This window comes from Rutidosis leptorrhynchoides, chromosome 1, assembly GCF_046630445.1.
Source record: "Rutidosis leptorrhynchoides isolate AG116_Rl617_1_P2 chromosome 1, CSIRO_AGI_Rlap_v1, whole genome shotgun sequence".
NCBI classification, from domain to species: domain Eukaryota; kingdom Viridiplantae; phylum Streptophyta; class Magnoliopsida; order Asterales; family Asteraceae; genus Rutidosis; species Rutidosis leptorrhynchoides.
The window spans coordinates 41698495-41724236 of record NC_092333.1 but is presented as its reverse complement, the minus strand read 5'-3'; the positions used below and the strand labels follow the sequence as shown (position 1 = coordinate 41724236).

Sequence of the window (25742 nt, the reverse complement as noted above, 5' to 3'; positions counted from 1 at the left end):
AATATATCAAACTTTGGACTACTAACATTTTGAACTACTAATTTTTATTAAGTTCTTAGTGCATTTGTATTGTTCTTATTATATGGTTGGCTCTGCCACCTAAATTATATATGGTCGACACTGTCGCCTAACTATCATTTATGTTTACTAACTTTTATTAACTTCACTAACATTTATATTTATGTTATTTAAGTTATATATGACCGGTTATACCGCCTGAATTATATTTTCTGTAATCTAACTCTTATTAACTTCACTAACATTTATATTTATGTTAATAAGACCTCATGATTGTACGCAACACGTCATTTGACAACACGGTACTTTATGTACGCAACACGTCATTTGACAACACGGTACCATGGGTCGAGATTAATTCCGATCAATACGAATACGATGGGGTCTTTATATGTTACCTAACATTTATGATTACTTATGCAATTAATCATTATTTATTTCATGCATACTAATGTTTATTCTTAAATTTATAATTTTAAAAGTTAAAATAATAAAAAAAAACATTGGTGCTACCGGATAACTCAGTAACTCACTTATTTTGTTATTCAGGATATTTTAAGCAATATACAGTTGAAATTTGGATGATTGTAGAAATATCAATTAGAAATTTAGATGTAGCACCATAAAAAAAAGTGGAGCAATTTTTACTGAAAATGTATTGATCTTAATATATAGTTACCTTGAGACGCCTTGCTTGCTCCTTAGCGTGTAGAATGTTAGCAAGCTTTGATTGTCCATATGCATAGAAACTACTGTAGCTGAAAAGTTTAAAATCGATGTTAGCTGACCTTAAATACCGCCGTAACCATATATTTGCATATGGTAATTAAAGTTTAACAAATCTAGAAAAGGACAGTTTTTTTTTTAAAGTTATCATCTTCGTTTGTTAGTCTAACGTGTGGGACCCAAGAAAAGAAAGGCTAAGACTTGGAACCATTTACATAATTTAGAATCCAAGAAAGCAAGTATATATTAGGTAAACTCATTAGTACTTCTATCCATTATGTGGGCCTCATCTTAATATGTGATTAGCACAATAAAACGAAATATGAATGAAGATTAAGACAGTAATCTATCCTAATATAAAAATAAAATATCTACTTTAAAACACGTAATGTTATCTGAATGTACAATTGTACAATTTAAACTCTCAAATCCTACAATTTATTACCTTTAGCTCTTCATATTTTTTTTTAGGATTATTCTAAAATACTTATTAGAAATTGATATTTCCAAACATGTTTTTTTTTTGATAAATTCACACAGAGTTACTAAATTGCCCTTAATGAAATGTTCAAAAGATTTTTTTGTTATAATTTATTAAAAGAGTATTATTGGAAAGTATCACCAAACTTGTGTGGATCTATCAAAAGATTGTTTGAAAATATCACTTCCCATACTTATTAGGCATTAAACTTTATACTTGTAAGATTGTAAGAATATACTCAGTTGTACTCCATAATTCATATTCTTATAAATGCTAAATGATATTTATACAAAATATATAAGAAATATTAAGTATAAGTATAATGACAGGGAAGATGTTATTAGATAATCTTAATTTAACTCCCAAAACCATTTTTAACATTATTATATATATGAGCACAAGATTTCAAGTTACATACTTTTATTATCTATTCGAATTCCCATCCAATTTATTAAATAGAAATCAACATTTTAGATATAAGCTTGAAATGAAACACTTTACTAATTCCATGGATGTTATCAATGGTTTATAACAAGAAAATATCGTAAAAATGTTTCTATTAAAAGGTAATTTGGTTTTTATTATATTTATACCGAAACATAATTCGTGATTTTTTTTATGATTCAATACATGTCGTTATATTTTGTGCCAACAGTGACACAAAATGCTGGCTTCGCCACTGCATTTTACCATCTTTAAAAGACAAATAGCAAGATAAGAAAAAGGAGATAAGTTGTCGAGAAACTAAAAGGCCACCAAATTGGGAATTTTCATATATTATGTAGGTGAAGAAAGAAAATCCACAACTACTAAAATAGGAAACATTTTAGGTAAATAATAAAAGACATTAACATTGGGAAAAAAAATCTTTTGAGGAGAAATATCTAATAAAGAAGATGGGTTACTCCAAATTTTGGACAAGAGAGAGAAAATGAGGCTTGAAGTTTTTGGAAGAAGAAGAGCTTGAATAAATACTCTATACAATTTACTTAGAAAGTGGTGAAAAATAAAAAGAATGAGTAATTATAAAGCAAGGGTATTTTAGGAAGTTACCTCAAATTTGAGTGGGGACAAAGAATTGACACCTTTTTTTTTTTTTTGTGAATAAAGATGATAGATAATGATAGATGAATAATGTACTGAACAAAAATTTCAACTAATTGATATCAATAATACAAAGTAATAATAAAGAAATAATAAAATAATAATTTGATATCAATTGAATTCTCTCACGAACAACTTATGGATATTTATGAAATTAGTGGTGATGCATGATTGCATATATATATTTAAATATTAACAGGTACAGTAATATATGTACCTAATTTAATTAAAAGCGCATATGATAAAAGGCGCATATGATTAAAAACGCATATGATAAAAGGTGCATATGATGAAAAGCGCATATAATGAAAAACACGGCGCATATGATTAAAAGCGATTAAAAGCGCATATGATGAAAAGCGCATATGATGAAAAGCACATATGGTGATTAATGAAAAGAATATTGAAAAAAAAATCACCAATGTTTCTTGAAAGAATTCAAGGTTATATATATGAACCAATTCATCCATCATGTGAACCATTTTGATATTTCATGGTTCTAATAGACGCATCTAGTGGATGGTCTCATATTTGTGTGTTATCAAGCCGTAATATGGCATTTGCAAAGTTTCTTGCACAAATTATTAAATTGAGAACACATTATTCTGATTACACCATTAAAAGGATGAGACTTGATAATGCTGATGAGTTAATATCTCAAGCATTTAATGATTATTATATGTCTACAAGGATTGTTGTTGAACATCCAGTTGCTCATGTGCATACACAAAATTGGTTTAGCTGAATCAATAGATAAACGCTTATAACTAGACAATTAGAAATGAGTACAAAACTCTCAATATTTATATGGGGACATGTAAATTTATATGATGCGACATTAATTCGCAATAAACCAAGTGCAAGTCATAAATATTCTCCATTACCAACTTAATTTTGGTCGAGAGCCAAATATTTTCATCTTAGAACATTTGGTTGTGCGATTTATGTTCCTATCGCACCACCACAACACACTAAAATGGGTCCTCAAAGGAGGATGAGCATATATGTTGAACATGAAACATATTCAATTATAAGATATATTGAACCCATGACAGGTGATGTTTTTACAGCACATTTTGCTGATTGTCATTATAATGAAAAATTGTTCCCTATATTAGGGTGAAAAAAAAAGGGTAATAAAGAAAAAGATGTTGCATGATGTGAACATAAATAAATGTATCTTGATCATCGCACAAAAGAATGCGAAAAGAAAGTCCAAAAAAAATACATATGCAAGAACTTGCAAATAAATTACCCGATGTATTTACAGATACAAAAAGGAGTGACTAAATCATATAAACTAGCGTTAAATGCTTCAGCTAGAATTGAAATTCTAAAAGCTGGCAATAATGTCACTCATGAGTCTTTGCCACGCCAGAAACGTGGGAGACCAATTGGTTCCAAAGATAAAAATCCTCGAAAAAGAAAATCAGCTGATAATGAGGTAAAAGAAAGTGTTCAAGAAGAATCACAAATCAATATTCCTTCTGCAGAGGATATTGATAAATGTAAATACATAAATTGCGATAACTTATGCAATATTATGGAACCCAAAATGAAATGAAAAATCTTGATGAGATATTTTCATATAATATTACAATGACATCATGATTAAAGATGATGATCTATAACCAAAATCTGTAATTAAATATCAAAATAGATATGATTGAGCTCAATGGAAAGGAGCATTACGAGCTGAACTAGAATCGCTCAATAAAAAAATTTTGGATCAATCGTTATCACTTTTAAAGATGTGAAACGTAAGGGATACAAATGAATTTTTATCCGAAAAAGAAATGTGCAAATAAAGTTACAAGGAAAAACTAGACTTGTTACTCAAGATTTCCCACAAAGACCGAAAATGGGTTATAAGAAAAACTTATCTTCCTGTAATGGATACAATTACTTATTAGATACTTAATCAACCTAATAGTTACTTAAATGCATCTCATGGATGTTGTTACTACTTATCTGTATGGATCACTTGATAATGATATATACATGAATATACATGAAGGGTTTAAGGTATCAGAAGCATCTGATGCAAAAACACAAGAAAATGTATTCCATTAAATCACAAAGATTTTTATGGGTTGAAATAATCGGGTCGCATGTGGTATACCCGATTAAGTGATTACTTGATAAGCAAAGGGTATACAAATAATCTTGTTTTCCCATGTGTTTTCATTAAGAAAACAACATCCGGATATGTGATTATAGCTGTTTATATTGATGATCTTAACATCATAGGTACAAATAAAGAGATTCATGAAGTCATTCAACTTCTAAAGAAAGAATTTGAAATGAAGGATCTCGGAAAAACCAAGTATTGCCTTGGTTTATAAATTGAGCATATGTCTAATGATTTACTTGTACATCAAACAGCTTATACAGAAAAGATTTTAAAACATTTTCAATATGGACAAGGCAAAACCATTAACTACTCTTATGATTGTTAGATCACTTAATGTTGACACTGAGCCATTTAATTTATGTGAAGATCATGAAGATATTATGGGACCAGAAATACCATATCCTAATGCAATTGAAGCTCTTATGTATCTTACAAATTGTACAAGAACTGACGTTTATTTTGCAGTTAATTTGTTGACAAGGTTCAGCTCAGCCCATACCAAAAGACATTGGAATGGGATCAAACAAATAGTTTGATACCTTCGGGGAACTACTGATTTATAATTATTTTATTCTAACAACTCGAAACAAGATTTGTTTGGTTATACAGATGCAGATTATTTATCTGATCTACATAAAGCTAAATCTCAAAACTGGATATGTATTCCTAAATGGAGACACCGCAATATCATGACGTTCTCAAAACAAACACTTGTTGCAACATCATCAAATCATGCCGAAATGATTGCATTACATGAAGCTACTCGGGAATGATTTTAGTTAAGATCAATGATACAAATCATTATTGATTCTTGTGGACTAGAACGCTATAAAAGCCTAACAACTATCTATGAAGATAATACAGCTTACATAGTACAAATGAAAGAAGAGTATCAAAAAATGACAGAACAAAACATAAATGCTGACGAGGCGCTAAAGTTATAAACGGTCTCAACGGTCATAAGTTTGATGGAAAAGAATGGTATATTAGTAAGGCTCAGAAAAAGACTGAAAGGGAATAAGAATTGAAACAACAGTTTGAACAAACCATGAAGGAGACTGTAGAAAAATCACGTGGACCAAACTTGTACATAAAAGATTTAGATGATACAGTTTCAGATGAAAACCTCAGATTCTTCTCATATACTCAAAATCTCGTAAAAGACAACCAGATTAAAATGAGATACGTTCAATCAACAACTCTGTTGATCTTTATACCAAAGCACTGTCAATCGCTGTTTTTCAAAACATACATTCACAATATTGGCATGAGGCAAGTTCAAAAGATGTGACGACTCAGCGTTGTCTACTTGAGGGGGAGTCAACTCTATGCTGCACTCTTTTTCCCTTAGCTAAAGTTTTATCCCACTGGGTTTTTTTCTTTAGCAAGGTTTTTAACGAGGCAGTATTAATTGCTCTTTAAAAAAATTACCATCCAAGGGGGAGTGTTGTAAATTTAGTAGTAAAATATGGATGGTAATTAGTCAAATATGAATAGTAAAATTTGTACTATATATATGTGGATAATGAACACACATATACACATCATTTTTCTTACATATAAGAAATATACTATCTCTCTCTTCCATTACTACTCTCTCATATTTAAGGATTGTATAGGCTTAGGTCAAAATTAGTTATAAGCCTACTGAATTATAACAATGACATTGTTTAAAAAGGTGTTTTTTTTTTTTTTTTTTTGTCTTATTAAAATAGGGACGGAGGGAGCGGTGGACCACAAACAACGTTTTAACTTGGTAGAGTTTCAAATTTCAAACTCTTGATCGTCCTTTCTCGATATCCGGTGCGTACATAACCCGCGAATTGAAGGCGGGAATCCATTTTTTGAGTCTTGCCACACGGTTTTCAAAACCCTAATTTCACCCAAACTTTTCTATTATTCGTAGATTCCGTATAAAAACACCTCTTTCATATTTCAATTCCCTAATTCTCTAATTTAATTCTTTATTCTCTCTCAAAAGAAAAAAAAAAAAGAAAAGGGAAAACCTGTTAGTTATGGAAACAACGAACGGCAATCATCTTATTGCCAAACAAGAAGATGTAATTGATGATCAGAAGATGGATGTTGATGTAATGGATAAAGCTTTAGATCTGAATGGCGGTGATAAGGATGATGAACCAGAAACTAGGGTTAGGGTTGAGTCGCAGGTAAAAGTGAATAAACGAAAGAAAAAGGGGAAAAGAGGTAGGCGTAAAGGATGGAACAAAAAGACTGATAATCAGGAGGATGCTGTTATAAAAGAAGACGTCGATGAAGAAACAAAAAAAGAAGACATGGTTAATGATCAGGAAACTAAAAATCAAGAAACAAAAGGTAGATCTTCAGACTTTAATGATGTTGATGATGGTGAACAGCAAAGTAGGGTAAGGGCTTCCGATACAGAAGGAGTGGTTGATAAGAAAAAAAGAGGTAGGAGTAAAAAGACTGCTGTAAAAGAAGTAGAAGAAGATGATGATGAAGTAACAAAGGAAGATGATGAAGAAACAAAGGAAGATGACGTGGCTGATGATGACTGTGATAAAAATGAAGGATTTGGGAGCAGGCCTAAAAGAAGCTGTAGGAAGACCAATGTTAACTATGCTGCTGATCCTTTTGAAGGAATAACTCATGTTTTAAGGAAAGGGTCTAGTGGTAATAAAAAACCTAGGAAGGAAATAAAGAAGAAAGATGAAGGGGATGTGGTTAAAAGAAAGGATGTTAATGGAGATGAGGTTAAGAGTGATAAAAGGCCTAGGTGTGCTAGCAAACATATGGTTCCTGATGAAAATGTACTATTCTTTATCCCTTGCCTGTTTTACTTCCACGCATAAATAATTATATATCTGTAATATACATGTTTATTTATATTTATACTTGAGTTGGTTGATGTAAGTCATAAATGGTGACCAGAGCTGTAATCAAGCTGAGGTTGACTAATGTACATGTGCTGCAGTTGGTTTGTGTGGGTTGGGTGCATCACTTTCTGTATTCTATGTTTATGAATGGTTAGAAGGCATTGATAGACCAAATTTATAGTTTTGACTCACAAGATTGATGGTAAAGATGCTTTTTATATTGATAAAATGTTAATAATTTTTATCACCTAATTTATATTTATTAAGGTATATCATGGTATCAAAGGTATTTTTTTGTTGTGTTGTGAATTATGATGCTTCTAAAGGTCAAAAAATTGAATTGATAAATAAAGTTTGAGTAGCCGATGTTAGAATATTGGTGAAGTGGAGTACATCTTTGTGTTATTATCTATTACCCAAAAACGTCATCTTACAATTGTATGTATCTGTTCAAGATATCGTGAATGAAAGTGAAAACTTTATCGCAGTCCAGCCTTCTTACACTTTTTCAAGGGTATTTGGCTCCCACCAGACCTGTATCATACTTATATTTATTTATATGTAATACAATTAATTAGTAACATTATTTTCCATCCATCCATTGACAGGGAGTCCTACAATATGTTCAATCAGTGATGTGTCATCAGTGTCAAAGGAACGACAAGGGCCGTGTTGTAAATTGTGGCAATTGTAAGACGAAGCGTTACTGTGTGCCTTGCATGACAACATGGTATATGATTTTCAGTCACTTTTATGCTGATGTTTCATTTACTTATGACAATTGGTTGATTTTCGTTATATTTTCATCTTAATCTAACTAGTCAACTATACAGTAATTTTTGTGATAGCTAAAAGATGTTTAAAGTACTTTGAATTTAAATGATGTTAATTCTTTTGTTCGTTTGCAGGTACCCCAACATGACAGAGGAGATGTTTGCTGAGCGTTGCCCTGTTTGTCTTGACAATTGCAACTGCAAATCTTGCCTGCGCGATGTACACCCAAAAGTTTGTTCCTGCAGCTGATCTTTTATTTTTTAACATACTACTGTTTTGATTCTTATCCAATTTTGAACTGATTTACTGATTTTGTTGTCTGTATATTAGGTCAAAGGGAAGATTGATTTTAAACCAAGTGATGATCAGAAAGTTCAGTATTCTATCTATATCTTACATGTCCTTCTTCCATTTTTGGAGCGTCTCAACAAGGAGCACATAAAGGAGAAACTGATAGAGTCTAACATTCAAGGTACATTCCATTGGTCATTTTAATTGCTTTTCGAAAATTCTATTAGCGCATATTAAACAGATAAGTAGCAAATGTGATGATGTCAAACCGGTTCTGACCCATACTGGACAAAACCAATAACCCATTTTATGAAATATTCCCGATTTAAGAACTGTTAGTTGAAACTCTTGTGGTTTTTATTGGTTTAGGTTGGTGTTATTCTTACATGCTGTTTTTTAATAGAACTTGAAGTAATCATTGATAAAAATGTGTTCATGTTAAGTATTGCTTCTTAATCATTTCATTGACCTGATTATGAGTTGGAATAATAATGTTACTGGTTTGCATAAAGAGTTGGTTGAGAGAATAATTAGTAATTGCCCATATTTATGAGTGTTTTTCCAACATTTTTTTGGACAGGATGTCAAGTATCCGAAGTAAATTTGCACAAGGCAAAATGTAGCTCGGACGAGCGCATGTACTGGTATGCCATTTTAATCATTGTACATTTATCCTCTGGATTTTGTTTACAATAAAGGTTTAAGGTTTTATGCGGTGCATGCAGTGACTGTTGTAAAACCTCAATTTTTGACTTGCATAGAAGCTGCCCCAGTTGTAACTATGATCTTTGCCTTAAATGTTGCTGGGAATTGCGTGATGGAAACCTTCAGGGAAACAAAGAAGATGTTAAATATGATTTTACAGATCCAGGTGTTGAATATTTGCATGGCGGGGCTTATAAACCACCGGTTACAAAACGTGAAACAAATTGTGTAACAATGACTGAAGCACCTAATGGGAAGATAATAACTGACTGGAAGTGTTTCGATGATGGCAGAATTCCTTGTCCACCAGAAAGTATGGGCGGTTGTGGACATGGAGTATTAGAGTTGATGTACGTTAAGAAAGAAGAAAGTGTTTCGACATTGTTGGAGAATGCAAAAGAGCTGTTAAAGAAGCACAAATTGAAGGAAGATATGCGAGAGATGCCCAAGGAATGGTGCACATGTTCGGATTCGGTAAACGAAAATGATACCGATAAGCAGTTACGTAAGGCTGCTTCTCGTGAGAATTCGAATGACAATTATTTGTATTGTCCACGAGCTATAGACATTCAATCTGGGGATCTGAAACATTTTCAGTGGCATTGGTCAAAAGGTCAGCCTGTAATAGTCAGTAATGTTCTTGAAACCACTCTTGGGTTGAGTTGGGAGCCCATGGTTATGTGGCGTGCTTTTCGTCAGATAGCAAATGTTAATCATGACACACTCTTGGATGTGACTGCTCTTAATTGTTTAGATTGGTGTGAGGTAATGTTATATATTAGTATTAATTAATTATAAAGTATTTGGTTCTAGAAGCCTGATTTAAGTTTGTGATGACATGCAGGTTGATATTAATGTTCATAAATTTTTTACTTGTTATACGGATGGTCGATATGAATCCAATGGGTGGCCTCAGATCCTTAAGTTGAAAGATTGGCCTCCATCAAATTTGTTTGAAGAACGTTTACCCCGCCACGGTGTTGAGTTTATATCTTCTTTGCCCTTTAAGGAATATACACATCCTCGTGATGGTTATCTTAATCTTGCTGTAAAGCTGCCTGCAAAGTCTTGCAAACCAGACATGGGTCCCAAAACGTATATAGCTTATGGTGTTTTTCAAGAATTAGGTCGTGGAGATTCTGTAACCAAACTTCATTGTGACATGTCTGATGCGGTATGTTTTTTTATTAATTGATTTGATTTTTCTGCTTATATTAGGCTAAAACAATGATCATTGGCATTGGTTTTTATCCTTTTTTTATGAATTGAAGCTTCTCATTAGCTCAAAATATACCTTTTTAAATGTCTTTGGCTTTCTAATGGCTGCTGTTTCAAGTGGGATGCGAAGAAATTGGTGCGTTAATGGTTTTTGTGTTTCTTAATGCATAAAAAATGATAACGTTTATCTAGTCAACTCATGAAAGATCTTGCAAGACAGTTATTCTAGTGTTGGCTGGTCCCACCATTGAGGAAGAAACCACATTTTTTGCAAAGTAAATTGAAATGAATTAATGAAAGTACTTTACAGTTTCTGATATTCTAGTTTGAACATTGTATTTGTGATTATTGCTACAAGTCTAATGATTCAAACTATAACATCATCAAGATTTTTAAGAAGAGGTCACATAATCTTGTCAATCTGTTAGTATATCTTAAAAATAATGTTTTCACTAATTGGGAACTATGTTAAAGATACTCTGTTATCCGCATTTGCTCTATGTTTGTCTAATATATACGCGTTTACTACTGATATACGTTTGGGTAACAACCTGTAGATTAATGTGTTGACTCACACTGCAACTTGGACCCTTGGCTCCGATAAACTTCAAAGCATAAAGAGATTAAAAATGAAGCACGAGGCTCAGGATCTTAAGGAGCTCTTTGGTGTCAATAATGGTAACATAACAGATGGTAGTGATGAGGATATTGGTTCCTCGAAGAAATCAAATGCAACACGACGTACCCGTCAAAACGAAACTAGAGTTAAACGTCATGTTAAAGTAGAAGATAAAAGTGTGCTAGGTGATTGTAATGGTAAGACTGGATACATCCCAAAAAGTGACAATGAATCAGATCCAACTAGGGTTCAGTTAAATGGACATAAAGTAAGTGAAGGGGCCGAATGTATAACTGGCAGCAGTCAAGAAGATGACGAGGTAAAAAGAAAAGATATTTCAAATGGAAGTACAAGACGAAGTGGTAGAAAGAAATTGAAGTCTAATGAAACTGACAAATCATCTCCTACTGAGAAACGGGATAGTAGTTCAGAGAATGAAGAAGCTTGTAATGATGATGAGCAGACAGATGATATGGAAGTTGATAATCAGAATGGTACTTGTGTTGATGGATTGAATCTGGAAGAAGGTGGCGCATTGTGGGACATCTTTCGGAGGGAAGATACTCCTAAATTGGAAGAATATCTTAAAAAACACTTCACCGAGTTCAGACATGTTTTCTGTCGTCCACTGCAGCAGGTGAACTACCATATTATCACAGAATTATTTGTCTGTATAGCATTGCAACATTATTGTTCTCTAAATTGTTCTTCTGTAATTTGTCGACGTAGGTTATCCACCCAATTCATGATCAAACATTTTACTTAACAGTTGAGCATAAAAGGAAGCTTAAAGAGGAGTTTGGTGAGTATGCGTTTTCAAAACAGGCGTCATCTTTTTTTTTTTTTTTTTTTTTTTTTTAATATCTGATTTAGCTCTTTTATTATATAATTATATAAGGAATTGAACCGTGGACTTTCGTCCAAAAGCTTGGAGATGCTGTCTTTATACCTGCTGGTTGCCCTCATCAAGTTAGAAATCTTAAGGTACGCAACTTAACTTATTATTGTTTTCAGATTATTATTTGCACTACTTACACTGGAGCTATTTCTTAAGTGGAAAAGTCTATTACTCCTTTGTCCTTGAGACCTCTATATTTTGTTTGATGCTACTGCAATCAATATATATTATTTATTAGGAGTGTGCTTGGTTCGGGAAAAATCAAAGAACAGAACCGAAAATGACGAACCGAGCGGATCTTGAACCGAATTTAGCTATTTCTGTCCGGTTCTCATCCTACATTCTTTTTACTGGTCCGGACCGAACCGGATCGAACCCGAAAATGAACATTAAAAATAACCGGATCTAACTAAAAATATATGGTCCGCTCCTTGGGCCGACTTTGTGCGACAAATTGGGACTCGAGAGACAACTGAACTGAACTATAGTTTGGTCCGGTTCTGTAGCATGCACACCCCTATTATTTATTTCATTACCCCGAAAGTCTTATTTTAGTTCAAGTTGTTCACAAAATTAGGGGTGTTCATTGGTTAGGTTTAATCGGGTTGGTCTGTTCATCGGTTAAACCGAACAGATAAATTATAGTTTTTCAAAATGCTAAGGTGATGTTTTTGAGAAGACGAAGTGTTTTTTTTGTTTTTGTTTTTAAGCTATTCCATGCTAATGTTCAAACTTAATTTTCTACAAATATTAAAATTTATGGTCAAATAATGGGGGATAATGCATGCCTAAAGTATTTCAAGCATTCCTACAAACAAATGGGATAATCTCTCAACTTCTTGATCTTGTTCATGCACATGTATGTGTGAACCTCTTGTTACCGTAGTATATTTCATCAGTATTTACCTTCTGCATTTAATTTGTCTTAACATTTACTCGGTTATTTGGTTAGAACCCGAAACTGTTTGATATTCATACTTCTGGCAGTCCAAGCTCGCACCAGAGCAGCCTAACACATTTAGCCCAAGCGAAGGATCTTATGGCTTAGCGAAAAGGCTCTAGCTTTGTGAGTTTTATTTACAATTGAATAAAGTGAGGATAAAAACCACGCTTACTTCGGGGTGGTTTTGGTCAGTTAACGGTTGGTTAACTTAACGTTTTAAAAAAACGGTTAACAGTCGTTTGTGGGGTGGTTTTGGTAGGTTAATGATTGGTTAATTGAACATTTAAAAAACGGTTTACTGTTGGTTAATTAAATGTTCAAAAAATAAAGGAATGGAAAAGGAGGAGGAAAAAATGAAATGGAAAAAAGTTGTGGGTAATTACATCATTGCCAATGTGAACAGTGACAGGCTAATGACAATGAGTATATTTCCATCATTCCATTGTTTTTAATTATTATTCAATTTGTTACTCCTGTTTTGCTTGCCACTTTACCTATTCTTCGCAAGGTTTTCAATCATCACTCTTTTGTAATCTAAAAAAGATGCTCATGATGAGAAAATAGAGCAACTATCATCCCATATGAAGGATATCACTTCCAATTTTCTCAATTTGAACCTCTTAAATCAATCGAAACTATGCTTGTTGTAAACAATTGGCGGGTAGAAACGGGTCAGATTTTCAGCAGGTCGAAACGGGTCAAATTTTCAGATGGGCTAAACAGGTTAGATTTTAAGCTGCTCTAAACGGGCCAGATTTTCAACAGGTTGAAATGGGCCAGATTTTTGGCAGTTCTTATCGGGCAAGATTTTCAGCTAGTCAAAATGGGACACATTATCAACTGGTTGAAACGAGCTATAATTTATTGGGTCAAAACGGGCTAGATTGTCAGCGGGTCGAAACGGGCCAGATTTTTAGCAGGTTGAAACGGGCCAGATTATCTGCGGGTTGAAACGGTCGAGAATTTCTGCAAGGTGAAACGAGCCAGTTTTTTACCGGATCGAAATGAGCCAGTTTTTGTGGGTCGAAACGCGTCAGTTTACCAATTGTCAAATTGGGCCACATTTTTCTACAAGGTATAACGGGCCAATTTTTTAGCGGGATGAAACGGACCAGTTTTCCAGCTGGTCGAAACGGGCCAGTTTTCCAGTAAGTCGAAACGGGCCAAATTCTCTACAAGGTAAAACGGGCCAGATTTTCAGCGGGTTGAAGCGGGCCAAAATTTCAACAGGTCAAAACGGGCCAATTTTTTAGCGGGTTGAAGCGGGCCAAATTCAACGGGATAAAATGGGCTAGATTTTCAGCCGTTCTAAATGGGCCAGATTTTCAGCCGTCGAAACGGTCAAATTTTCAGCCGGTCTAAATGGGCAAGATTGGAGCGGGTTGAAATGGGTCAGTTTTTCAGCGGGTCAAAACGGGCCAGTTTTCACTTAAGTCGAAACGGGCTCGTTTTCCAGTAAGTTGAAACGGGCCAGAGTGAAATGGGCCAGATTTTCAGCGAGTTGAAGCGGGCCAAAATTTCAACAGGTCAAAACGGGCCAAATTTATAGCGGGTCGAGCGGTCCAAAATTCAACGGGACAAAATGGGCTAGATTTTCAACCGTTCTAAATGGGCCTGATTTTCAGCCGTCAAAACGGTCAAATTTTCAGCCGGTCTAAATGGGCAAGATTTGAGCTGGTTGAAACTGGTTAGTTTTTCAGCGGGCAAGAATGGGCAAGAATACTACTACGAAGAATGCTACGAAGAATACTACTAGAATTGTAGAGTTTTTGAACAAATGAACGATTATGTTTATGATTTTAAACAATATTGTTAGTTTATGTTAATTGTTTTCTTCTATATTTATTTACATATATAATTTTAATTCTTTTTATATAAATGTATAAACTGTCCAATCCGATCAATCCCCGAATTGTCGATTACCCCATCCAAAGTCCCGGCCGATTACTCCTAAGTAGCGATTTCGTTACCTTGATTCTATTTTATCATTTTATAAGTAGGCGATGGAACATACGTGTTGCCAAAATAGTGTTAAAGTGTGAATTTTACCCACTTAAAGAAAATCAAACTTTATATATGATACACTGTCATCTTGAAATTTGGTCCATTAATCATTGTAAGGCTCAATGTTTTTGGGACTTAACAAAAATATGTTTTTTGAACTATAATAGCCATCACTAGGGATGACAATGGATCGGATATGGATCGGGTGAAGTCGTATATCCATATCCATTTAGTTTCAGATCATCCATCCATATCCATATCCAATGGATTAAGCGGGTTAATGGATATCAAATGGATATTAAAAAAAATATTATAGTATTTTTTAATATGCGATTAAAACGTAAACGTAGTATAGCAAAAATAAATATGACATGATATTAAGAATTCTATCCATAAAAATGTGTAATCTTTGTCGAAGATATAATCAAATTTGCTAAACTTATTATAAAACATTGATTATAAAAAATTAAATATGAAATTTGTAAGTTTTTTGTTAGAGATACATGTTTTATTGTAATATATTATTGTTATATAGTTATTTCATTATAGAGTTGAAAGTAAAATGTAAATCTAACGGTAAATGAGCTTGTAACAGTAAATATATAAGAATATATCTATATTTATGTATTGTATACCTATTTCGGGTGGTAATGAACATATCCATGGATGAAACTTTTCATCCATGTCCATATCCATATTCATTTAGGTACATCCATATCCGTATCCATATCCATTTAAGTTCATCCATATCCATCACGAAGCTAGTGGATCGGGTGGATATCCACTGAATCGGGTGGCCATTGCCATCCCTAGCCATCACCTCTTTTCAATCATGGCCTTTACATTAAAGGATGTAAAACGTCTTCGATACGTCTTTATGCGCCATGTCTGAAACATGTTCATAGATTTTTATGGAAGTTGATTTTGGTCCATTGCATTTGGACAACAATAGTGCCATTTAAATTGCTGCCAAACCTGTTTTCCACGAGTCTACAAAGCACATTGAAATTTATTACCACTTCATTTTAGAGGCCTAGGGTCATCATGTAATCAACTTCCACATGTCTCCTCAACCATGCATATTGCTGATATCTTCACCAAATTTTTGTCACGTCAACATCAACCTCGTATGTTTTTGTTGACAGTTTTTTTCCCGAACGACCGGTATTGTTAATAAACCTCTAACTAGCAAGATGCTAGAGAAGGCAAAACCAACACATTACAATGGATTACGAAACCATTCAGTCCTAGACAAATTACATTTGCTTCTATATCTAATCAAAAAAAGGAAAAATTACATATAGAGTGTGCTTGGATGAAACTAGCTGGAGCTTATTATTTAAGCTCTACTTTTTTTTGTTTACCAAACAAAGCTTATGACTTGGAGCTTATTAAAATCATAAGCTCAAGCTCCAATAAGCTCTTATAAGCTCCAATAAGCTCTTATAAGCTCCCACAAGCTCGCATGCCAAACATACCCATAGAATCAAAAAGGAGGACCAAAAAACTTAGCATTACTGAATCTCCACATAATTTGAGGGTGGATATTAAAGATTTTTTGGCTGATTTCTTTGAAGATTGCAGTGTTAATTGCTAGCATTTTATTGTTACTCCCCGTCCCAATTTAATTGCCCATTATTACTTTTGGGTTTCCTTTCTCGGCTTTCACCTATATTAATGATCCACTTTCATACATAGATAAGAACTCAAAGTTCCTATATACCATTAATGTATATTCATGTAAAAACTAGGTGAAAAATAAGAAGTAAAACTGTAAAATGTAGTAATGATATATCTTAAACTGCATGTATTTTGTACGGGAACAATTCAATTGGGACAGAACGAGTAATTAGTAGTAATATTATTTTGCTAATATTAAACTTTTTGTTGACATTGTGTTATGGCAGTCATGTATAAAAGTTGCGATGGATTTTGTTTCTCCTGAAAATGTTGGTGAATGTATTCGGTTAACAGAGGATTTTCGCGTTCTACCACAGAATCATAAGGCTAAAGAAGATAAGTTGGAGGTATCAATCTTTTCCTGTACAAATTTGAAAGTTAGATCTTTCATCAACATTACCACAATGACTGGTAATACAAATCCCGTTGAAGACCCTTTTGTCAGCTATTAAATTATGAGTGCCAATTATGTATTTGGTCATGATTAAAACTAATTGATTCCGTTTAATATTGTTTTGTTGTAAATTAAAATGATGCAATTTGCTTTATGGTCCTATTGGCAGGTGAAGAAAATGGCACTCTATGCAGTGGATGCAGCTATTAAGGACTTGGAAAAACTTGATGAAACTGAGTAAGATTAAGGATTTTATATAATTTATTTATTATTTATATTATACTATTTCATTGTCATGGACCTAAGAATATGGACTGTTTATAAATTAGGCTTGTTGGTTATAGAGTTTTTGGCTGACCGATGAAAGTTTTAAAACAATGTTTTTAATATGTAATTATTCAATTGAAGACTGCCAGGTTTTTACTGAATTAATTGTCCCGTAATAAATATACTTTTTTCTTTTTGGTTTTGGTCATGTTGGTTTCTTCAACTTGATGAAAACCTCCAAACCATGCTTGTTTTCTTTTGCTGTGTTGACGTGCTGTTTATTTATTTACTGTAACAGGAACTACACAATACTAGAACGCTTGATAGATTATGAGTGCTGATGTGTATGATTTAGTGCTAGTTAGTTTTTTGTCGTTCGGTTTGACTAACGGATGCTTTGTTTGTTGATTATGTTGTTGCAGAACGGGGAAGGCAATAAGTCGTAAGAAGAAATCAACAAATACTTGATCTGTGTTTTGGGGGTGCACCTGATAAAGAACTGTCCATTTCAATCCCCTTTCGGTAGATTATGATTCCATAATATTTTGAATTAAACCAAACCTCTTGCATAATTTCTTTCAAGTTTTATCTGTAACTTATCAACTAACCACGTAACAGTATGTTTTTGGCTCATTTTTGAGCAATGATATATGGAAGAAAATGCAGGTTTTGTTTGTGTTATGTTGTTGAGCAGTATTTGCTTTTTCTAAATAACTTTCACTCAGGTCTGATGATAAAGATCTAAATGTACATGTTAATGCCAGCTAATTAAAGTTTATATTCTTTGTATCATTGATTATATCTTGAAATGAATCTTAGCCAAGGCCATCAAACCTCAATCATCTCAACACTGTTGTAGCTTTAATCCAGTTGAGCCAATTACTGTTTAATCTAAGGCTTAAAGTATTTGCAATTTTACAGAAAATTTGATTTAATAATAGCACAACACCAATAAAGAAGAAAGAATTAGGACTTTATTAAAGAATATTTCCTCACAATAATATCAATAGAAAATTTGAATGTGCAAATGACGAGCCTTACTAGCTTAATAACATACACTGTTAACACGCCGAGAAGTAAATTTGTTACATAGGAACACACAAAAAACTCGTTAGAAAGTAAATTTGTTACATAGGAGTAAGCATATCCGATAAGATTGGTTTTTCGAAAAATCGAATTGAAGAAGTCAAAGAAGACTTTAGCACTTTGGAAGATCAGCAGGTGGAGGTAACAACTTTTGGTTAGGAAGTTTTCCATCCAAAACTAACCAAGCCATCTTCAATCCCCAACTTGTATGAACTTCCAAATGACAATGCATAAACCATACCCCTACTCAACATATAAAAAAGATGATATCATTGTAAGCAATAATCTTATTTTGCTTTATAAAAAAACACTGCATCAACTACATAAACAAACCTGGATTATCAGCTAGAAATCGTATAGCAACCCATCCGCCAGAAGGCACACCAACCGTGTTTCTTTCAACAGGGTCCACAAGATTGAACTTCTTTGGGTCCGTTTTACGATCATAGTTACCAAACCCTTGACCGACAACAAAGAAATTGAACCCATGTAGATGAAGAGGATGACTTTCGACACCTAGAATGCTCGTATCTTGCAATACTAACTCCACACTTGTATTATACGGTAGAACCATAAGTTTTGTACCATTGCTCACAAATGTATTATTTGGAGGAGTTCCTGTATAGTTAAACCAGTGTAACGGGTTGATCGGAAAATAAGGACTATAAACACCTTTCGATTGATCAAAATAGTGCGACTCAAGAAGGGCGACACTTGGTTGTACATATGACACATTGCTAATCGAAGCAGCGAACCTTGTTCCATTCGGTCCTTGACAAGTTTTATTCTTTTCGCATGGACTTGTACCAAGTCCAACAGTGAAATATAAATGTTTGTCAACCTTTTTTGGTACATTCGCTGGAAATTGAGCGCTTGCTAAACTTCGAAGTTTATTAGAATATTTTGTTACGAATGAAGTGTCGTTTAACGATGGTAATGTTGGTTTAAAAAGTGGAAGTTTTTTCATGTGAGTAGATGACTCATATTCAAGAATACCGGCAACTGTCGAATTATCAAAGGTTCCTTGACCCGTTACATACGGTCTAGCTAATATCAAAAAGTTGGCTTTAGGTGATTTCGGTAAGGTCTTAAGGAGGACGTTGCTGGTTTGACCTGGCGCTAGTATAAGTGTTTCTGTGTCGAAAGGTTTTACGTAAATGGCATCAGCTTCAACCACTGTGAGCGTGTGGTTTGCGATACTGAAAAACAGTTCATCGTTTAATGCTGCATTGATCAGTCGAAGCATGTATGTCTTCCCCTGCTTAACCTTTAGCTTGAATGTATCTGCCAATTTCATAAGCACGTAATTAAGCATTTGTTTAAGGCTTTTTTCTGTTAGTACATTAATTTTTAGGTCTGAAATGCTAGAATACCTTTAGCAGAACAGTTATATAATGGGCCAGGAAGCCCATTAAATGTATATGCATCAGAAACATTTGGACCGCCACCAGTTTGTGTTGCTTGTGCGATTATGGCCTCAGGATCACTATTAAACCATTCTCCTGCAGTCGTAAATATGAGATATGAGATATTAACAGGATCAAAAAGCGCACATTTTAATTTGGTTTTGTAGAAATATTTACCGAAGATGATAGGAACTTCTTTATAGGGCTTGGTAAATGGGTAGGGAACATGTAACTTTGGTAAAATAATAAGCGGGCCGTAAAGACTCGCTCGTAGCCATGATATATGTGCATGCCAAAACAACGTTCCTCTTTGTCCAACAACTGTATAGTTATAAACGTAACTTTGGCCCATTTGTATGGGGCATTGTGTTACGTAAGCTGGCCCATCAGCCCATCCACTTCGAAGCTGTCGAATACCATGCCTGTTTAGCATGAAAAAAAAAATGGAACATTAATAAGGTCACATAAAAACATGTCACATATACAAAATATGCAGTTCTGATACCAATGGATTGTTATATTATCGGAGACATGGTTGTTAACTTTAATAAGCAAGTTGTCACCCTCTCGAGCAACGATTCGTGGGCCTGGAAATTTCCCGTTGACTGTAACCACACTCCTCGTGTGACATAGTCGTGTCACATTTTGCAGCCGGATCTGCAAAAATGTAGTTTAAATCAAAATGATAAACTGCATGAAAAAGTAACAAATTGGATATGATGTACATAACATAATCATATGTATCAAATGACGTACGTTAAACTCGTAGTGCCTGGTTGTTCCAGAAACAGCATACACCGAAAGAATTAAAGTTATCGCAATTAATGGGAATACATTTCTTGAAAAAGCACCCATTTTTCTCTTTGATTCAAGAAACTGAATGATGTTGCTACTGTATGTTAAACATTGAATGAAGGTTGAATATTTATAGGTTTGATTGAAGGCTGATAAAATGACATATTTAAAATGGACCACCTACTGTTGTTAAAATGCAACTTTAGAGTGCTACAAAAGAGAGAATTTTTTTATCTGTTTGATATATTCAAAATCTTTCCTTTGTCGTAAGGACTTGGTTCCTATCTGTAATATATACCATGCTATTTTTGGTTACTTGTGTATCAGATCACTTATAAACCAATCCAACACAAGCTATAAAATAATACTCCTATGAAGAGTTGGCAATTTAATATAACATCTTTTTGAACAGTTTATATGTTTAATATGTAGAAATATCCAAATTGGTGCCTTTAATTATCAACGAACTAGTGAATTGGTGCAAAAGAAAGAAGAAGAAGGCTATGCTTCTCAAGGTGGATTTTGAAAAGGCCTTTGATTCTATCAGTTGGGATTTCTTACTTTCGATGCTTGAATTCTTAGGCTTCAGGCGTAGATGGATATGGTGGATCAAAGGATGCCTTATGTCCTCTTTTGCCTCGGTCTTAGTTAATGGGAGCCCTTCGGAGGAATTCAAAATCGATAGAGGCCTTCGTCAAGGTGATCCTCTATCTCCCTTTCTTTTCATCATTTGTATGGAAGGGTTACATGGTGCTATTTTGGATGCCATTGATAATAATCACTTCAAAGGCCTCACGATTGGGAATGTGGATGCCTCGGTTCATATCTCTCATTGTTTCTTTGCGGATGATGCATTGTTTATTGGAGAATGGAATGATGTGAATATTCGGAACCTCATTTATATTTTGGGTTGTTTTTTCTTGGTTTCTGGCTTGCAACTCAATATTCATAAGTCGAACCTTATTGGTCTTGGTATTCCAAATTCGGAAGTGAGCAGGATGGCGGCGGAGTTAGGGTGTAGAGTTGCGGATCTTCCCTTTACTTATCTTGGCATTCCAGTAGGTGCTAATATGAATCTCATCTCTTCTTGGGATCCCATCTTTGACAAGGTTAAAACTCGTCTTGGCAAGTGGAAAATTAAGCTTCTTTCTTATGGTGGCCGTCTTACTTTAGTCAAGTCAGTTCTTGGAGCTCTTGGTACTTACTTCTTTTCGTTGTTTAAAGCACCAAAAGGGGTTCTTAAAACCCTTGAATCCATCCGGGCTAACTTCCTTTGGGGTGGCTCTCAAGATGATCGGAAAATTCATTGGGTCAAGTGGGATGACTTATGCAAATCTAAAGAGAAAGGTGGTCTTGGTGTGGTTCGGCTCGAGTCACTTAATAATGCTCTTTTGTACAAATGGAGGTGGCGGTATGTTTCTTGCAAAGAATGGCCATGGGTCAAGACTCTTCAAGCAATTCATGGTGATCAACCGGACGGTTTCAATCCCGTCATTAAGGCTTCGGTTTCGGGTACGTGGGCTAATATTAATCGTTTCTTTGTTAAGCTTCATTTGATAAAACCTTCTGTTTATTCTTCTTTAGCCATTAAGGTTGGAATTGGGTCTAGCACTCCCTTTTGGACAGCTTGTTGGTTAAATGGTACCATTTTACGGGACTGTTTTCCACGGTTATATGCCCTTGAATCTGTTAAGAATTGCATGGTTTCGGAGAGGTTGTTTAATGGCAGTTTGGTTTGGTATTGGCGTCGCCCCATTCGATCAGGGGCTGAATATCAGCAACTCACGGACCTTCAAGCTTTAATCGGACAGTTTCATCTTTCTGAGGCTCCGGACACCTGGACCTGTTCGTTGTCTTCAAATGGCAACTTTTCTGTCTCCGCAATTCGCAAATTGCTAGACACAGATAACATGGGAGCCTGGCCTACTCATTGGTGCAAGGTGGTTCCGCCTAAAGTCAATTTCTTTCTTTGGCGCCTCCGGCTTGATCGTCTCCCGGATATGTGTAATCTGCTTGATCGTGGCATCGATACATCAAGTCTTCTTTGTTATTCATGCAGAATTCAAGTCGAGGACATCAATCATGTTTTTTTCAGTTGTGATGTAGCTGAGCAAGTGTGGTCCTTTATCGCTAGATGGCTTGATGTAAATCTTCCAAAATGGCAATGTTTTGAAGATATGTGGCAATGGGTGATGTTATCGTCTCAGAATGCGGCTAAAGTTCTTATTACGGAAGTGGTGTGTTATGCATCTCTTTGGACTCTATGGCGTTTTCGGAATGGGCTCATTTTCAATCCCGGCAGTTTTAAGAAAAGTCATGTTATTGATACGATTGTATTGTATTCTTTTGATTGGCTTTCATCTCGTTATAAGAAAGCCAATCTAAATTGGAACGTTTGGTTACAATTTCCGTTAATGTCTTTGTAATTTTCTAGCGTCTCGCTAGCTTTTTTAATAAATTTTCGGCCGTTCAAAAAAAAAAGAAATATCCAAATTGTGTTGTTGCAAATGTTGTTAATTGATATTTGAAGATTATGCATGTCAGAATTATAGTTTTTATTATGATATAACCTGGAAGAATGTTGCTGTACGAACTATGCTTCTAAGTCTTCTATGTCGTCTCATTTTCTCTTCTCTTTATTATATAGTACTCCGATGATAGTTTTATTTTATTTTATTAAATTAAATGACACTGAAAAATGTTTTAAAAAATTTCTACTCAATTAAAAAACATAGCATACAATATGGTTATTTTTGATATTTTCACATTTGATTAGTTATGGTATTGTTCATAATCCGTACACAACATGTTTTTATCCATACACAACCAACATGTTTTAATTATTGTATTGTACAATACTTCAAAGCATGTTTGGTTGTGTATGGATACAAACAGTTTGTGTACGGATCATCACCCATTTACATAAGCGAAAGCGAGGAAATCTTCGATGGAATACATACATACAAAAATAAATGATGTCTGAAGAGTGACGATGAGCGACAATGGCCACAAAGACGGTACAAATGGCATCGAGGAGTTGACAACAACAAGAAATCGCCATTTTTATAAAAAGCGACAACTCGCCCTACCTTGAGTGATCCTATAATAATATATATGTGGCAATAAGATATATTAATCGTGGTATTTTTCATAGAATATCTTTATATCTCAGTAGTTGAGGTAAAAGTAGTTTTTCAATGAAAGATATGGGTCATGTTACACATTTAACATGGCTTCAAGTCCATTCAGCTTATATCATAAAACTAACATATGTAGCTCGTAAAAATCAAAAAATGAGTTAATTACATCGAAACTAACAAATTTAGTTCATAAAATCATGATATGAGTTAATTACATCGAAACGGGAGGATGTATCCTTTTAGTTTCAAATAGTTGTGGAGCCCTCGCTTCGCGCCGGGGGCTCCGTTTTGAATGCGAGTTAAAAAAAAAAAGTCGTGTTCTATTTTGTAAAAAAAGAATTTTTTTTACATCTAACATTGAAGTGTTGTTCCTTTTGTGAAAGTTGCTTCTTTTAGCGGTTTTTTTTTTTTTTTTTTTTTTTAAGTTAGTTGATCTATTTTGTAAAAAAGAATGTTTTTCGACATCTTTTGGTAGCATTGAAGGGTTGTTCATTTTATGAAAGTTGACTCTTTTATACTTGAGGAAGAAAAGAGAGAGAAAAAAAAGTTAGTTGATTTTTTTGAAAAAAAGTATTTTTTTCGACATCTTTTGGTAACATTGAAGGGTTTGTTCTTTTACGAAAGTTGCTTATTTTATCATTGGAGACGAAAAAAGAAGAAGGTGAAATGACGAAAATACCCCTGGTTACTATTGGTGAATAGTGAAACGGTGTTTTTTCTATTAGTATATATATAAGTGAAACAGTGTTTTGTCTATTAGTATATATATAAATTTTCATATATATATATATATATATATATATATATATATATATTTTTTTTTTTTTGCTATAAATACAAAATTTGGTGAAGCCTTTAACGTTAAAGTAAGTCAAACTTATTCAAAGTTGCTTTTATAGGTAGAAAATGTAGAGGGGGGTGTGGGTGGGTGTGTTACAAAAACATAACTAATATTTTTCCATAAATAATAAAATATTTAATTTATCATACTTTGAACATGAGGATGATTCTAACACACCTTTTTTTGATCCTCACGCATCTATTTTAACCTTTTACTCTTCTAATAATACTCCATTTCTTTAAATTGGTGTGTGAGGATCAAAAAAGTGTGTGTGAGAATCATCCCCCTTTGAACATATATTAAAAAGGCATTTTTTTAAACGACGACTTTGAAGTCACATACGGGAACCACTAAAGGAATTCTCGCAACTTGATCATATCCGTTTCATGTATCAAAGATGTTCCACCGAACAATTGTCATATGACAGGCTCTACGTATAGTCACCCTTAGGAAACACCCCCTGAACAACTGCCATAGGACAAGCTAAGAAAGTGATGCCCTTAGAGGACTCCATAACCAACTACAAAGTAATTGCATTATGAAATCTCCGGTGAGGTTCGAACTCGAGACCTCACGGACACCTAGAAAGGCGGTAATCACTCAACTAAATAGAGATAGTTATTCAAAAGGCATTAAAATTTGTTTTTTTTAACGACGGTTTGGAGTTATTGACGGGAACCCGAACGCGATGTCGGAACCCATTCATCCTATCATTTCTTTGATCGATCTATTACAGTCCTATTGCCCCCTCGGGAGGAAACCTCCACGACGAATCCATACAGGCATCACGTTTGGTAAAACCCCCTCGGGTGAGGTTCGAACGCAAGAGGTCTGCAACATCCGAGACCTATGGAATGGGCAGATAATGTAATGACCCGGAATTTTTAGACCAAATTATACTTATGAGATTAATATTTACATAAATTAAACCATACCAACATGATAAGCAATCCAAATTGTTGAGACTTGTGTTTTTGAAAAGAGTTTTACACAACGTTTGACCGTCCAATATGACCGATGATATCACGAACTATATAACATACGATAATTATACGTTTGTGTATATATATGTATTTATATATATTTAACATGATCTAAGGATGGTTTAACATCTCATTGTGTACTAATGACAATGAGTTATAAGTATATTTTGAAACTACTAACTTAAGTTTTTAAAACGATAACTATACGTAACATTCTTTGATATATATACTTATAATCTATAATGCTTATACATGTATCGTATATATAATGTATTTAATCACTTTTTAAGGACTTAAATACATAAAACAATATAAGTATATTCACAAAAGATAGCTATATTTGAATTCTCGTTCCGTTTCCTCAAGATTTCTATACGTAT

General features: G+C 34.1%; 2 protein-coding genes across 6 annotated transcripts; one reads left to right on the top strand and one right to left on the bottom strand.

Annotated features, from left to right (window-relative positions):
- The first annotated feature begins 6468 nt into the window (after positions 1-6468).
- On the top strand, positions 6469-17771 carry LOC139886426 (lysine-specific demethylase JMJ27-like). 5 transcript variants are annotated; one of them, XM_071870242.1, is made up of 13 exons: positions 6469-7252; positions 7927-8048; positions 8227-8323; positions 8423-8564; positions 8964-9027; positions 9109-9853; positions 9933-10262; positions 10864-11562; positions 11655-11727; positions 11824-11909; positions 16678-16797; positions 17014-17081; positions 17534-17771. In XM_071870242.1, exons 1-13 carry the CDS (start codon positions 6479-6481, stop codon positions 17577-17579), a joined length of 3366 nt encoding a protein of 1121 aa, XP_071726343.1. In that variant the 5' UTR covers positions 6469-6478; the 3' UTR covers positions 17580-17771. The 5 variants fall into 5 exon arrangements, with proteins under 5 accessions (XP_071726343.1, XP_071726347.1, XP_071726345.1 ...); XM_071870246.1 differs by lacking the exons at positions 16678-16797; positions 17014-17081; positions 17534-17771 and adding exons at positions 12811-12889; positions 13532-13666; XM_071870244.1 differs by lacking the exons at positions 16678-16797; positions 17014-17081; positions 17534-17771 and adding exons at positions 12776-12889; positions 13532-13666.
- A 376-nt stretch (positions 17772-18147) lies between these two features.
- Positions 18148-20458, bottom strand: LOC139863080 (laccase-17-like). Its single transcript, XM_071851752.1, has 6 exons — positions 20360-20458; positions 20109-20260; positions 19781-20025; positions 19571-19699; positions 18531-19481; positions 18148-18440 (listed from the first exon to the last, which is right to left on the bottom strand). The coding sequence occupies exons 1-6, from the start codon at positions 20456-20458 to the stop codon at positions 18310-18312; spliced, it is 1707 nt and encodes a 568-aa protein (XP_071707853.1). The 3' UTR covers positions 18148-18309.
- Between the last annotated feature and the right edge of the window lie 5284 nt (positions 20459-25742).

Excerpts from the sequence above, each read along its gene's own strand:
- LOC139886426 (XM_071870242.1), top strand. The coding sequence starts at position 6,479 with ATGGAAACAACGAACGGCAATCATCTTATTGCCAAACAAGAAGATGTA. Across the intron at positions 16,798-17,013 it reads CTAAAGAAGATAAGTTGGAG|GTGAAGAAAATGGCACTCTA; the intron begins GTATCAATCTTT and ends TCCTATTGGCAG. Across the intron at positions 17,082-17,533 it reads GAAAAACTTGATGAAACTGA|AACGGGGAAGGCAATAAGTC; the intron begins GTAAGATTAAGG and ends ATGTTGTTGCAG.
- LOC139863080 (XM_071851752.1), bottom strand. The coding sequence starts at position 20,458 with ATGGGTGCTTTTTCAAGAAATGTATTCCCATTAATTGCGATAACTTTA. Across the intron at positions 20,261-20,359 it reads CCAGGCACTACGAGTTTAAC|ATCCGGCTGCAAAATGTGAC; the intron begins GTACGTCATTTG and ends ACATTTTTGCAG. Across the intron at positions 19,482-19,570 it reads ATATAACTGTTCTGCTAAAG|ATACATTCAAGCTAAAGGTT; the intron begins GTATTCTAGCAT and ends TGAAATTGGCAG.